At 41.8% G+C, this 15,050-nt stretch overlaps 1 protein-coding gene across 1 annotated transcript in view; it reads right to left on the bottom strand.

Annotated features, from left to right (window-relative positions):
- NOX5 (NADPH oxidase 5) overlaps nt 1–15,050 on the bottom strand; it is a 50,046-nt gene that overhangs the window by 29,822 nt on the left and 5,174 nt on the right. Inside the window, 2 exon segments of the mRNA XM_060096111.1 lie at nt 251–374; nt 970–1,024. Of these exon segments, the coding sequence (XP_059952094.1) occupies nt 251–374; nt 970–1,024 (179 nt within the window).

The raw sequence follows: 15,050 nt of genomic DNA on the forward strand, positions 1-15,050 counted from the left end.
AGCTACTGATTTCCAACTTCACGTGTTGTTTGAAAGACCCCAGGAGGCCATGGCTACCATGAGGGAAGGAAGGACCCCAGTAGCAGAGACAGAAACATCCTCTGGCCCTGCTTAGAAGTGGAGCCTCAAGCCCAGAGAAACCCAGGGAGCAACGTTTCCCTCCTTGTGAGGTACTGTGTCCTGCAAAGCAGATTACTCTTCCTCTACAAAATATGAGTGCAGGGTCCCCATTTCTGGAGTTGACACTTGCCTCTTTCACATTCAGGGCTCTTTTGAGATCTTGCAGGTTGATTTCCCTGTTTTCTCCTGCAATGGTCTCAAACTGGTGTGTCACCCACTGAAGCCACTTGGCGTCCTCCTCGGCACTCACAGTGCTGGCAGACAAAAGAGACAGGTTTGTTGGTTTGAGGTGGCCAAGGACTCAGGAGGACTCATGATGGCCCCAGGACTTCTGTCTTCCCCCAATTAGGGCCTCGGACCTCCCATGGGGTTGAACCAGCTTCAGGGCGGAAGCAGTGCTTCCCCACACCTGCTTCTTTACGTCTCTAAGTCCCCGCTTCTTCCTTCCATCTGGCATTGGCCGGTCCAGGCTTAAGTCTCTTTAGCTTCTGGAATGACAGGGCCCCAGTGAGATGGACCCCAGACTGTGGTCAGAGAATGGCCTGCTCCAGGGGTGCTATTAATACAATGACAGTGACTGTCCCACCTCACATTTTCATGGCTCTTTACTGTTTTCAAAATCCTTCCCACGCACTATTTCCTCTGGTCTCTGTTACCAAATGTAAAATATTCAACTTCTCTGAGCCTATTTCCTCCCTATGATATTTTACAGAGAGGAAACAGGCTCAGAGCGCTTGAGTTACTTAGCAGAATTTATTCAGCAGGTTAGAGACAGAGCTCAACTCTGAGGCCAGTGCTTTTTCCATCACGCCCCAGAGCCTCCACCCTCTGCCTGAACACTTCAGGTACAAGCCATGCCAGGACTGAGGCCTCAGGGCTTGACTCTCCAGGTCCAGGGCATATTCTACAATGTCACAAGGGCATCAGCCATCTAAAACCCTCACAGATGGGCTAGCTATACTGTGATCGGAACAGAGGTTAGTGATGAAACGAGGACAGCACTTTCTGTGGCATCAGGACCCAGCAATACAAAATTGAGTCAATAAGTGAGAATTTGTAGCATTTTATTCTATAAATTTCCTCTGTGAGAATGGCTTTCGTCTGTATCCCATGAGTTTAATATAACCTTAAATGATTTAGCTACAATCAATCTTCATTATTTGCAGATTCCACAATTGCGAATTCACCTACTTGCTAAAATTTATTTGTAACCTTCAAATCAATACTTGCAGCATTTTTGAAGTCATTGTGGACATGGGTAAAGTGGGAATACATTTGAGTCTACTGATGTGCATGTTCCCACCTGAGGTCAAACATAGCAATGATCTGCCTACTTGTCTCAGCTCTCAGACTGTAAACAAATGTCCTTCCCAAGATCTATTTAGTGCTGTGTGTTTCACATTCTTGTGCTCTTCATTGGTGATTTTGCTCTTTAAAATGGCCCCCAGGAGTAATGCTGAAGTACTGTCCAGTGTTCCTAAGCACAAAAAGGCTGTGATCTGCCTTATGGAGAAATTACATGTGTTAGATAAGCTTTGTTTGGACATGAGTTCTAGTGCTGTTGACCATAAGGTCTATGTTAACGAATCAACAATTTCTGCTTTTAAAGGAGTCTTTAAACAGAAACACACATAAAACAAAATTATGTATTGATTATTATTTGAAAAATTTGTGCCCATAGGCTGGCAGTAACCAAACCCTGTATTTATTTTCCCTAGGAGTAAAGGTTCAGAATTTCCTCATTCAGGGTTTGTGGTGACTTTATAGAAAACAACTATCATGAAAAATGAAAATTAACTGTATTTATAAATAAAGATTAAAAATAAATGAGCTAAAGTGAAATCAATCAGAGAAAGACAAATACTTTATAATATCACTTATATGTGGAATCTGAAAAATAAAACATACTAGTGAACATAACAGAAAAGAAACAGACCCACAGATATAGAGAACAAACTAGTGGTTACCAGTAGGGAGAGGACAGGGAGAGAGGAGAGATAGAGGTAAGGGATTAAGAGGTACAAACTATTATGTATAAAATAAGCTACAAGGATATATTGTACAACACAGGGAAGGTAGCCAATATTTTATAATAACTATAAGTGGAGTATAACCTTTAAAAAATAAAATAAAATAAATGAGCTAGCTTCCATTTAAGTAACTAGAAAAAGAATAAAATACACGCATACACAAATAGAAGGAGAGATTCTTAAATATAAGATCTGAAATTAAGGAACTAAAAAGCTAAAACAGGTCAAAATGGTAAATTGATTTTAATTATGACGATGGTTTTACAGATGCATGCATATGTCAATACTCATCAAATTGTTCATTTAAATTACTGTATGTCAATTATGCCTCAATATAGTGAAAAAAACAATTTGCTTCTTTGAAAATACCAAGTGAAAAGCATGATTAAAGAAAAAAAGTGAAACAATATAACATTAATATTGAGAAAGGCAATAGAATCAAGAAAAGGGAAGGGCTACAGAAATATAAGAGTATTGTGTGCAAATGCTTGGTGAACTTAGAGACATGAATTAATTTCAAGAAGTAACCACCTGAACAGACCAATAATCACTTAAGAAATTAGAAAGGGGGTTAAATGTCAACCATTTAAAATAATGTCAGGCAGTCCCTCCCATCAGGAAGCTTGCACAAGCCTCTTAGATAGCCTCATCCACCAAAGGGAAGACAGCAGAAGCAAGAAGAACTAAAATCCTGCAGGCTGTGGAATGAAAACCACAATCACAGAAAGAGACAAAATGAAAAGTCAGAGTATGATGTCCCAGATGAAGGAACAAGATAAAACCCCAGAAAAACAATTAAATGGAGATAAGCAACCTTCCAGAAAAATAATTCAGAATAATGATAGGGAAGATGACCCAGGACCTCAGAAGAAGAATGGAGGTAAGGATCAAGAAGATGCAAGAAATGCTTAACAAAGATATAGAAGAATTAAAGAACAAACAAACAGAGATGAACAATACAATAACTGAAATGAAAAATGCACTAGAAGGAATCAGTAGCAGAAAAACTGAGGCAGAAGAATGGATAAGTGACCTGGAAGACAGAATGGCGGAATTCACTGCTGTGGAACAGAATAAAGAAAAAAGAATGAAAAGAAATGAAGACAGCCTAAGAGACCTCTGGGACAACATTAAACGCAAAAACATTCACATTATAGGGGTCCCAGAAGGAGAAGAGAGAGAGAAAGGACCTGAGAAAATATTTGAAGAGATTATAGTCAAAAATTTCCCTAACATGGGAAAGGAAATAGCTACCCAAGTTCCAGAAGCACAGAGAGTCCCATACAGGATAAACCCCAGGAGAAACATGCCAGACACATAGTAATCAAATTGGCAAAAATTAAAGACAAAGAAAAATTATTGAAAGCAGCAAGGGAAAAATGACAAATAACATAAAAGGGAACTCCCATAAGGTTAACAGCTGATTTCTCAGCAGAAACTCTACAAGCCAGAAGGGAGTGGCATGATATACTTAAAGTGATGAAAGGAAAGAACTTACAACCAAGATTACTCTACCCAGCAAGGATCTCATTCAGATTTGATGGAGAAATCAAAAGCTTTACAGACAAGCAAAAGCTAAGAGAAGTCAGCACCACCAAACCAGCTCTACAACAAATGCTAAAGGAACTTCTGTAAGTGGGAAACACAAGAGAAGAAAAGGACCTACATAAACAAACCCCCCAAAATTAAGAAAATGGTAATTGGAACATACATATCAATAATTACCTTAAATGTGAATGGATTAAATGCTCCAAACAAAAGACACAGGCTTGCTGAATGGATACGAAAACAAGACCCATCTATATGGTGCCTACAAGAGACCCACTTCAGACCTTAGGACACATACAGACTGAAAGCGAGGAGATGGAAAAAGATATTCCATGCAAATGGAAATCAAAAGAAAGCTGGAGTAGCAATACTCATATCAGATAAAATAGACTTTAAAGAATGTTACAAGAGACAAGGAAGGACACTACATAATGATCAAGGGATCAATCCAAGAAGAAGATATAACAATTATAAATATATATGCACCCAACATAGGAGCACCTCAATACATAAGGCAACTGCTAATAGCTATAAAAGAGGATATCAACAGTAACACAGTAATAGTGGGGGACTTTAACACCTCACTTACACCAATGGACAGATCATCCAAAATGAAAATAAATAAGGAAACAGAAGCTTTAATGACACAGTAGACCAGATACATTTAATTGATATTTATAGGACATTCCATCCGAAAACAACAGATTACACTTTCTTCTCAAGTGTGCATGGAACATTCTCCAGGATAGATCACATCTTGGGTCACAAATCAAGCCTCAGTAAATTTAAGAAAACTGAAATCATATCAAGCATCTTTTCTGACCACAACACTATGAGATTAGAAATCAATTACAGGGGGAAAAAAACGTAAAAAACACAAACACATGGAGGCTAAACAATACATTACTAAATAACGAAGAGATCACTGAAGAAATCAAAGAGGAAATCAAAAAATACCTAGAGACAAATGACAATGAAAACACGATGATCCAAAACCTATGGGATGCATCAAAAGCAGTTCTAAGAGGGACGTTTATAGCCATACAAGCCTACCTCAAGAAACAAGAAAAATCTCAAATAAACAATCTAACATTACACCTAAAGGAACTAGAGAAAAAAGAAAAAACAAAACCCAAAGTTAGCAGAAGGAAAGAAATCATAAAGATCAGAGCAGAAATAAATGAAATAGAAACAAAGAAAAAAATAGCAAAGATCAATAAAACTAAAAGCTGGTTCTCTGAGAAGATAAACAATATTGATAAACCATTAGCCAGACTCATCAAGAAAAAGAGGGAGAAGACTCAAATCAATAAAATTAGAAATGAAAAAGGAGAAGTTACAACAGACACTGCAAAAATACAATGCATCCTAAGAGACTACTACAAGCAACTCTCTGCCAATAAAATGGATGACCTGGAAGAAATGGACAAATTCTTAAAAAGGTATAACCTTCCAAGACTGAACCAGGAATAGAAAATATGAACAGACCAATCACAAGTAATGAAATTGAAACTGTGATTAAAAATCTTCCAACAAACAAAAGTCCAGGACCAGATGGCTTCACAGGTGAATTCTATCAAACATTTAGAGATGAGCTAACACCCTTCCTTTTCAAACTCTTACAAAAAATTGCAGAGGAAGGAAAACTCCCAAGCTCATACTATGAGGCCACCATCACCCTGACACCAAAACCAGACAAAGATACTACAAAAAAAGAAAATTAAAGACCAATATCACTCATGATTATAGATGCAAAAATCCTCAACAAAATACTAGCAAACAAAATCCAACAACATATTAAAAGGATCATATACCATGATCAAGTGGGATTTATCCCAGAGATGCAAGGATACTTCAATATATGCAAATCAATCAATGTGATACACCATATTAACAAATTGAAGAATAAAAACCGTATGATCATCTCAATAGATGCAGAAAAAGCTTTTGACAAAATTCAACACCCATTTATGATAAAAACTCTCAAGAAAGTGGGCATACAGGGAACCTACTTCACCATAATAAAGGCCATATATGACAAACCCACAGCAAACATCATTCTCCATGGTGAAAAACTGAAAGCATTTCCTCTAAGATCAGGAACAAGACAAGGTTGCCCACTCTCACCACTATTATTCAACATAGTTTTGGAAGTCCTAGCCACGGCAATCAGAGAAGGAAAAGAAATAAAAGGAATCCAAATTGGAAAAGAAGAAGTAAAACTCTCACTGTTCACAGATGACATGATACTATACATAGAAAATCCTAAAGATGCCACCAGAAAACTACTAGAGCTAATCAATGAATTTGGTAAAGTTGCAGGATACAAAATTAATGCACAGAAATCTCTTGCATTCCTATACACTAATGATGAAAAATCTGAAAGAGAATTTAAGGAAACACTCCCATTTACCATTGCAACAAAAAGAATAAAATACCTAGGAATAAACCTACCTAGGGAGACAAAAGACCTGTATGCATTAAACTATAAGACACTGATGAAAGAAATTAAAGATGATACCAACAGATGGAGAGATATACCATTTTCTTGGATTGAAAGAATCAATATTGCGAAAGTGACTATACTGTCCAAAGCAATGTACAGATTCAATGCAATCCCTATCAAATTACCAATGGCATTTTTTACAGAACTAGAACAAAAAATCTTTAAATTTGTATGGAGACATAAAAGACCCCGAATAGCCAAAGCAGTCTTGAGGGAAAAAAACGGAGCTGGAGGAATCAGACTCCCTGACTTCAGACTGTACTACAAAGCTACAGTCATCAAGACAATATGGTACTGGCACAAAAACAGAAATATAGATCAATGGAACAGGATAGGAAGCCCAGAGATAAACCCACACACACCTATGGTCAACTAATCTATGACAAAGGAGGCAAGGTTATACAATGGAGAAAAGACAGCCTCTTCAATAAGTGGTGCTGGGAAAACTGGACAGCTACATGTAAAAGAATGAAATTAGAACACTCGCTAACGCCATACACAAAAATAAACTCAAAATGGATTAGAGACCTAAACGTAAGACTGGACACTATAAAACTCTTAGAGGAAAACATAGGAAGAACACTCTTTGACATAACTCACAGCAAGATCTTTCTTGATCCACCTCCTAGAGTAATGGAAATAAAAATAAACAAATGGGACCTAATGAAACTTAAAAGCTTTTGCACAGCAAAGGAAACCCTAAACAAGATGAAAAGACAACCCTCAGAATGGGAGAATATATTTTCAAATGAATCATCAGGCAAAGGAGTAATCTCCAAAATATATAAACAGCTCATGCAGCTCAGTATTAAAAAAACAAACAACCCAATCCAAAAATGGGCAGAAAACCTAAACAGATATTTCTCCATAGAAGACATACAGATGGCCAAGAAGCACATGAAAAGCTACTCAACATCACTAATTATTAGAGAAATGCAAATCAAAACTACAATGAGATATCACCTCACACAGGTCAGAGTGGTCATCATCAAAAAATCTACAAACAATACATGCTGGAGAGGGTGTGGAGAAAAGGGAACCCTCCTGCACTGTTTGTGGGAATGTAAATTGATACAGCCACTATGGAGAACAATATGGAGATTCCTTAAAAAACTAAAAATAGAACTACCATATGACCCAGCAATCCCACTACTGGGCATATACCCTGAGAAAACCATAATTCAAAAAGATACACATACCACAATATTCATTGCAGCACTATTTACAATCGCCAGGACATGGAAGAAACCGAAATGTCCCCAATAATATTGTTGCATGATTACAAAATTATAAACATTAACTGTAGAGAATTAGAAAAATACCTAAAAGCACACACATACTTTAAAAAAGATTTTTTAAAAAATCACTATAATCTACCTACCCAAATAAAATCACTGCTAATGTTGAGCATTTATTTCTAGTCACATGCAGAAGGTAGCCCAGCCTGGGATTCAGAGGGGGGTTGTGTTTGATGGACTCATTCACGTGAGCTGGTTTTGAGGTAGGAGATAAATGGGTCCCTGGGCTGGACAGCTGGTATGTGTCAAGTGGAGGAAAACTGAAGCTTTGCTCTCATCCAGATGCTCCAAGGACAAAGCTAGTGGCAGAAGATGAGCTCTGCTGAAGTAAAGAGATAAGATGACCACTCCTGAGGTCAAGGAAAACTTCCCTGTCTGCACATGGGCGGGAAGGCTCCTTGGGGGTCAAAAAGGGAGGGGGCTCCACCCCATAATAGGTGTGGGACATACCGCCACAGGCCTCTGCGGTGGGATCCATCTTAGCAAAAAGTTGGCAGGCGTGTTGGGGAGGGTCCTGGGCAGGTCAGGTGTGGAAAAAGAAACCAGATAATTGGCCAGAGGTAAACAAAGACCAGGAAGAACTGTCCTATGTAAGTGATTTAAATCACCTCTTTCCTGCGCTCCTCCTCATTAGGAAGGACAGCTATACCCTTTCTCCCTGGGTGTGTATTTCTGCCTTGCTTCTGACTTAAATAAATACACTCTTTCTCTGTGTGCTCTCCCATACATTGGGCTGTCTCTGGTAATAAACTTTGTACCTATTTTGCAGTTTTTGCCTCCTTGAAACATTCTTGATTTCAATGGGGGAGAGACAGAGGCACTTTGCTTCTAGCCTCTAGACCCTGGTGGACTAACTGGCTTGGATTCCTGGTTTTCATCCAGGCTACCCAGGTTCAATTCCTGGGCAGGGGAACTAAGATCTCTCTCAGGACCGCTCACTGCTGTCTCCTAGAGATCAGTGTCACCTGTGTGAAAGGGACCACTGAGGAGAACATTGTAAGTGGAGGGCTTGGGGGTGAAACCTGGGAAGAAGGAGAGGGAAGCACGGGTCTGTTCTTCAGCTCTGCCCTTGAACTCTGGTCTGAGTTCTCTGAAGAGATAGGGAAGGCAGGGAATTCTTTGCAGGGACGGCAGGAGACTCCAGTACTGTTTGGACTCGGGGGTCTTGAATGTTTGGAAGTCCAGGAGATCACCCTTCTACTGGGAGGTGCTAGGGCAGTACAGCCAGTAGGAGGGCTGCCAGGTAGTAGACAGCTCCAGGAGCACCAGATTGGTGGGATTTGAGCAGGCTGGCTCGTGAGCACATGTGAGACACCCAAGTACCTGGGGAAAATTGGGAGTGGAGTAAGCAAAGCAGTTAGCAAAAGGTGGGCATAATTGCTAATGACACTTCTTCATAGCCACAAGCCAGAGTCAGAAAAGTAAGAAGCTGAGACTTGGGACTTCTGGTTAAGATGGTATTACATTCACTCTTTGAGGCCCCCTCATCTGTACCACACACAAAGCAATGATAGATAAAAAAATTTTTTTTTTAGTTTAAAAGACCAACTGATCTCAAATAAGATAAACATCTCTGTTGACCAGAGATGAAGCAGAAACATGCCATGCCCCTGCTTATGGGAGAGGGCTGGAAAAAGCTGTGTCTGACCATTGCCTGGGACTGTGATTTATATTTTGTACTTAGCCTCCTAGCCAAGAGCTGGACCACAACAACTGCTGCTTGGTGACTGGACCCATGGCATCCTCAGCTCTCCCTGGATGGGAGCCCCAGGCCACCAAGGTAAGGCTAATATTGAACTGAGGGGACCAGGAAGCTGGGTGGAAGCAACGCAGAACTTCTAGAGAAGGGTTGAACACAAACACAACACAACACACACACGTACACACACACACCATTCAAGATGAGTCAACAAGCTGGTATTCCAAAAGACCTCAAAAGAATGACTGCAAAGAAGACAGCCAATCAAACCAATAGTAGGGGGAATTCATTTTGTAAGAAGTGAAAATAATAGACATTAAGCATATTTAGAATTCTCAAAGAAGGAAAGGAAAGAAAAACATTCATAAAAAAAGAATAAGAACTTAAATAAAAATGGGCAGAAATGAAACCAGCCCAGCTGGTATGAAGAAAATGCTACTAGAAATATGGAGAAACATATGGTTATTAAAATTTTAAATAATTCAATACATAATTTTTAGTCTAGACCTAATTGAAGAGTGGATGTACAATCCCTAAGATGGGATTGAATAATTCACTTGGAATAATTTTGTAACTTTTTTTCACTTACCAACATATGTTAAACATTTCTCTATATTATTAAATATGAATGTGTCAAAAATGTTGTAAACTAGTCTTCTATGTTTGGACAGTTAACTTTCTTATATTTATTCCATTACCATAAACAAGTTTTTGAGAAATCTTGTTATTAAATCTTTGTCCAAGTTTCCAATGGTTTCTCTAGGCTGGATTCCCAAAAGAGAAATTACTGAGCCCAAGAAGTATGAAATTTCCTAAGTCTTTTGGTTACAGCCAATAGCCAAACTGCTTCTCAAAGATCTTGAACCAATTTTTCACTCCCACCATGTTTTAAGAAATGCCTGTTTAACAGAACATTTTTGAATACTAAGAATTATCCCTTAAAATATTTGTCCACTTGCGTCTCCCTCCCACCCTCCCTATCCCACCCCTCTAGGTGGTCACAAAGCACGGAGACCAAGAGGCAAGAGATATGGGAACATATGTATATGTATAACTGATTCACTTTGTTATAAAGCAGAAACTAACACAGCATTGTAAAGCAATTATACTCCAATAAAGATGTTAAAAAAAATGAGATAACAAGACAAAAAAATATATAGTTGGGGCTTCCCTGGTGGCGCAGTGGTTGAGAGTCTGCCTGCCGATGCAGGGGACATGGGTTCGAGCCCCGGTCGGGGAAGATCCCACATGCCACGGAGCGGCTAGGCCCATGAGCCATGGCCGCTGAGCCTGCGCGTCAGGAGCCTGTGCTCCGCAACGGGAGAGGCCACAACAGTGAGAGGCCCGCGTACAGCAAGAAAAAAAAATGTCCATTTGGCAAAAAATGATATCTTCAATTTTTATTTGCCTTAGTCTGATTAGTAACAAAGTGAAACATCATCATGGAAGGAAAAATAGCAAAAACCTCCTTTCCTCATTTCTTGGGTAAAGTAGGACATATTTTACTGTAGAGGGGATACAGAGCTTCGTTACATGACATACTCCCAACTGGTTGTTTTTTGGCTTAAAACACTTTTCTTCTACATTTTTTTTTTTTTTTTGTCATAAGCATGATGTCTTCACTCCAGCCCTACAACATATTATTTGTTGATTCTTTGGGCTGATTTTAAGACCTGAGTCTGTAGCCCATGGATTTGCTCTGCTTGCTGTAGGGTGGGAACACTGCTAAGGCCACTTTCCTCTGCCAGGATGAGTCCAGAAAGGCATCTGAGAGGCGGACAAGCCATAGGGAAAATGATGGCTCACCTGCATGTGCTCCTCCCTGCGGCTGCCTCGCCCCCTGTGCCCTGGAGTCCTCATCCTCTCACCCACTCAAGGATTGTGACCTGCAATTATCTCCTTGCTTTCTGCATCATTTTCCTCTTCTCTTTCCTCTAGCTATTGCCCAGTTTCTCCTTAATAGCAAAACCTCCTGAAAGAGTTGCTTATATTCAGTCTCCACTTCATCATTTCCCTTTTTTTTTTTTTTTGGAACCCACTCCAATCAGACTTCTATCGCCCAAGGAAAACTTTCTTAATAAGATGAACAACAACGTCCTCATGGCCAAGCCAAGGGGTCATTCTCAGCCCTTAGCAGTGTTTGACGAAGGTGAATTTTCTTTCCTTCTTGAACCTCTGTCTTCTCTTGACTTCCAGAATCCCACCCTCTCCTGGTCTCCTTCTAACTCACTGTCTCCTTCTCAGTGTCCTGACTTATGGATAGTTCCTGTTCTTTTATCTGGCCTTTATAAGTTGGGCTCAGCCTATCTTTTCTATCTAAACAAAATTCCTTGTCAACTAGCTCATCAACAAGTGCATGTCTCCATTCCCAACCTTGGCCCTGAACTGTGGTCCAGTAATTCCAACGGCCAGTTAACATCTTCACTTGGATGTCAATATGCATCTCAAACTTAACACGTCCAAAACTGGACTCACAGTACCTCTAACTCTGAGCCACCCGCTGTTCCCATCTCAGTAAAAGACCCCTTACCCATTCACCTCAGAACTATGGAGTACTCATCTATTCCTTTCTTTCCCACATATCTGACATCCAAACCACAAGCAAATCTTGCTGCTTCTACTTCTACATTAGAAATAGATATAGAATCTGACTGCCCCTCCGCAGGTCCCACCCTAGCCAGAGGGACCATCGCAGCTCACCTGGACAGCCTCCTAACTCACCCTCTGTTCCACCTTCATCCCCTTATAGTCTGTTCTCTATTCAGCTGCCCTGGAGATCCTGTTCAATTGTAAATTAGATGGGTCACTCCCCGGCTTAAAACCTTTTGATGGTTTCTCATCCCACTTAGAATAACCACAAAGCCCTCCATACTCCCCCCATGACATGGCCCCATGACCTGTGTGCCCTCATCTTGGGCTCTCCCCTTGCTCACTCAGCTCCAGCCACACTGGCCTCCTCAGTATTTCTTGAACATACCAGGCACACTTCTGCCCCAGGGCCTTTGCACTGACCATTCCCTCTGCCTGGAACATTCTTCTTCCAGAGATCTACCTGGCTAACTCCCTCCCCTCCTTCAAGCTTTTGCTCATCTCACACCTTCTTAATGAAGTCTACCCTGAGCACCCTGTCTTAAAGGTGGCTCTCACCCACCCCAAACTACTGATAACCCCATTATCCTGCTCTAGTCCCTTCTTTCCACAGCACGTATCATCTTCTAATGTGCTATATAATGTGCTTCCTTATTGTTTTTTGTCTGCCTCTTCCCCCACTAGAATGTAAGCTCCATGAGGATGGGGACTTGTGTCTGTTTTATTCTCGAATGAATCTCAACACTAGAGCAGTGCCTGGATTATAATAGTTACTCAGTTGATATTTAGTGAATGACTGTAGTAGACTAGCCACATCAGCATCCCACAGAGGAATCTCCCCACTCCAGTCAACCATTCCCAATGCCCAACTCCAGTTCTAAGCAGGGCCGGCAGGAACCAAAACAGCCCCAGGCGTTAATCAGGAGAGGGGGCTTCTATGCCCAGGCTAACTTACTGTCTGGCCTGGGAAAGTCACCTCCCCTGTTCAGGATCCAGTCCCTCCTCTGCCCAGTGGAGATCTTCTCCTGTTCTCCCTGCCTTGGCACACAGTGTAAGAGCAGACACAGGGGTATACATTTTTTTTTTTTTTGCGGTACGTGGGCCTCTCACTGCTGTGGCCTCTCCCGCTGCAGAGCACAGGCTCCGGATGCACAGGCTCAGTGGCCATGGCTCACGGGCCCAGCCACTCCGCGGCACGTGGGATCCTCCCGGACCGGGGCATGAACCCGCGTCCCCCTCATCAGCAGGTGGACTCTCAACCACTGCACCACCAGGGAAGCCCTATACATTTTTAGAACCATCAAAGTTGACCTCACCCACAGTATGTACCTTGTGTCTGGGAGAGAGGCTCACAAGAAGCTGTTCCCTGGGGCCAAGAAAAGGAAGCAGAGGCTCTGTTTTCCTGTTGATATCACTAGGGCTCATGCTAATGAGATGGAATATGGCCTATCACCCCACCCCAGTCTCACACCTTTGGGGTTGAAATGACCTTCTCATGGAAAACAGGGCAGTTAAGTTGACCTAATATCATTCCAGCAAGTTCTATTATCATTTTCAGCTGATACACAAAATCTCAGTTTTCACCCGCTTTTCTTATCTCCTTTTTAAGCCCTGGATGGCTGGCACCCGTCTTCCTCCTCTAGTATCCCCTGTGGGGCTCCACCCACAGTAGCAGCTCTATAAAAGGTTACTGATTTGGTCAGTGTTTGTTTCCTGGGCCTTGAGTCGCCGTCCCTCAGCTTGAGGAAAACACAGAGAGAACAAACACTGCCTGCCTTGAGCGACAGGTTTCACTTGGGATTACAGTGAGTATTTGCAAAACATTTCTCAGACCGCAGAATGCTTGTGCAAACACATGCCAGGAAATCCCAACAAGATCCCAGTGGGGTAGACATTCTGACCTCCATCTGTCAGACAGACAAACTGAGGGGCAGAGCCTGGGCCAGAACACTCTGAGCCCCACCAGTCCTGTCCAGTCTCCCTTCTCTCCATAGCAGAGACACATCCTCTGTTGGAGAGCTTGAGCAGGTTTTGCTCATTTCCAACACGGAAACTTTGCAGGAACTGCCTCTTCAGGGCAAGCATATGGGGGCTCCACACCCCTCAAGCCGGACTCACCCCTCAAGGCCCAGCCCAAAGTCCAACTTCTTCTAGAGGCTCTTCCTGCTCTCCTCAGCCCAGAATTAGTTACACTGTGTTCCTGCACCACAAACGCTGTCTTGCAACATGTCATACCATTGCTTTGCATGGTAACTTGGTCCTTAGATCATTATTTAACTTTTTGTGTATATATCTCTTCTCTCCCCAACGAGCCTATCAGCTCTAGGTAGGAATCACCTCTGCTCATTCACTATTTCATTCAAACATTCCTTCAAGAAATATTCTATGCTATCTAAGAGATACATAGATGATCAATGGTTCCTGCCCTCACAGAACTTATATTCCTTATTTCTTCTTTATGGCATAGAAATATTCTATGCCCTCCAAGAGATACATAGATGATCAATGGTTCCTGCCCTCACAGAACTTATATTCATTATTTCTTTTTTATGTCCCCACAGGACTTGCTATATTCCACCTGTAACCAGCGGGCAAGAGTTAACAGTGACAGCCTCTGGCCAGTAAGTTCCAGCAGTGTGTTCCTTTGATCTAGTCAAAGCTGAGTGAGGACTATTTTTAAGTAGAAAAGCAGCAAGGGCCACAGAGATGGTGTCTCTGTGTGGCTGCCTCTGGATGGCAAACCTAGAAAGGGATTCCTTCTGGGCCCTGCTCCTGGGAGAGATTGGAAGCTCCACCCATAAAGGGTCAGGGGTCATGGGCTCTGAAGAGGGCTTAAGGCTCACCAAAGGCACCCTCATGGCATAGATGGGGAAACTGAAGCATGCAGTGGGCTTGTGCTTGCTCCAGTACTAGACTCCCAGCACAGTTCTCCTTTCCTAGGACCCCACTGAGGTATAGTTTCCTGCTAAAGGGAAAGACTTGTTTTCCCTTTAGCTGTTGGAAGCCTTTCTGGCACATAGGAGCACACAGGTGGAAAGAGGGGTGCGGGAGAGCAGTTCACAACAGTGGCTTCAAACACTTTAAAATAGGCTGGAAAACACTCATGCTCTGGTTCTGAGCATCTCCTCCGTACCCAGCACTGGGTCAGGGACAGGAGGGAGGGGCTGACTGTACTCATGGAACTCACATGGGACAATCAGCTGTTTGGCAAGTCTGGCCAGCGGGCCCCCTGATGGGAACAAGACCTGTGAGTGAGAGGG

The sequence above is a fragment of the Mesoplodon densirostris genome, chromosome 4 (assembly GCF_025265405.1).
Source record: "Mesoplodon densirostris isolate mMesDen1 chromosome 4, mMesDen1 primary haplotype, whole genome shotgun sequence".
In the NCBI taxonomy this organism is placed as follows: Eukaryota; Metazoa; Chordata; class Mammalia; order Artiodactyla; family Ziphiidae; genus Mesoplodon; species Mesoplodon densirostris.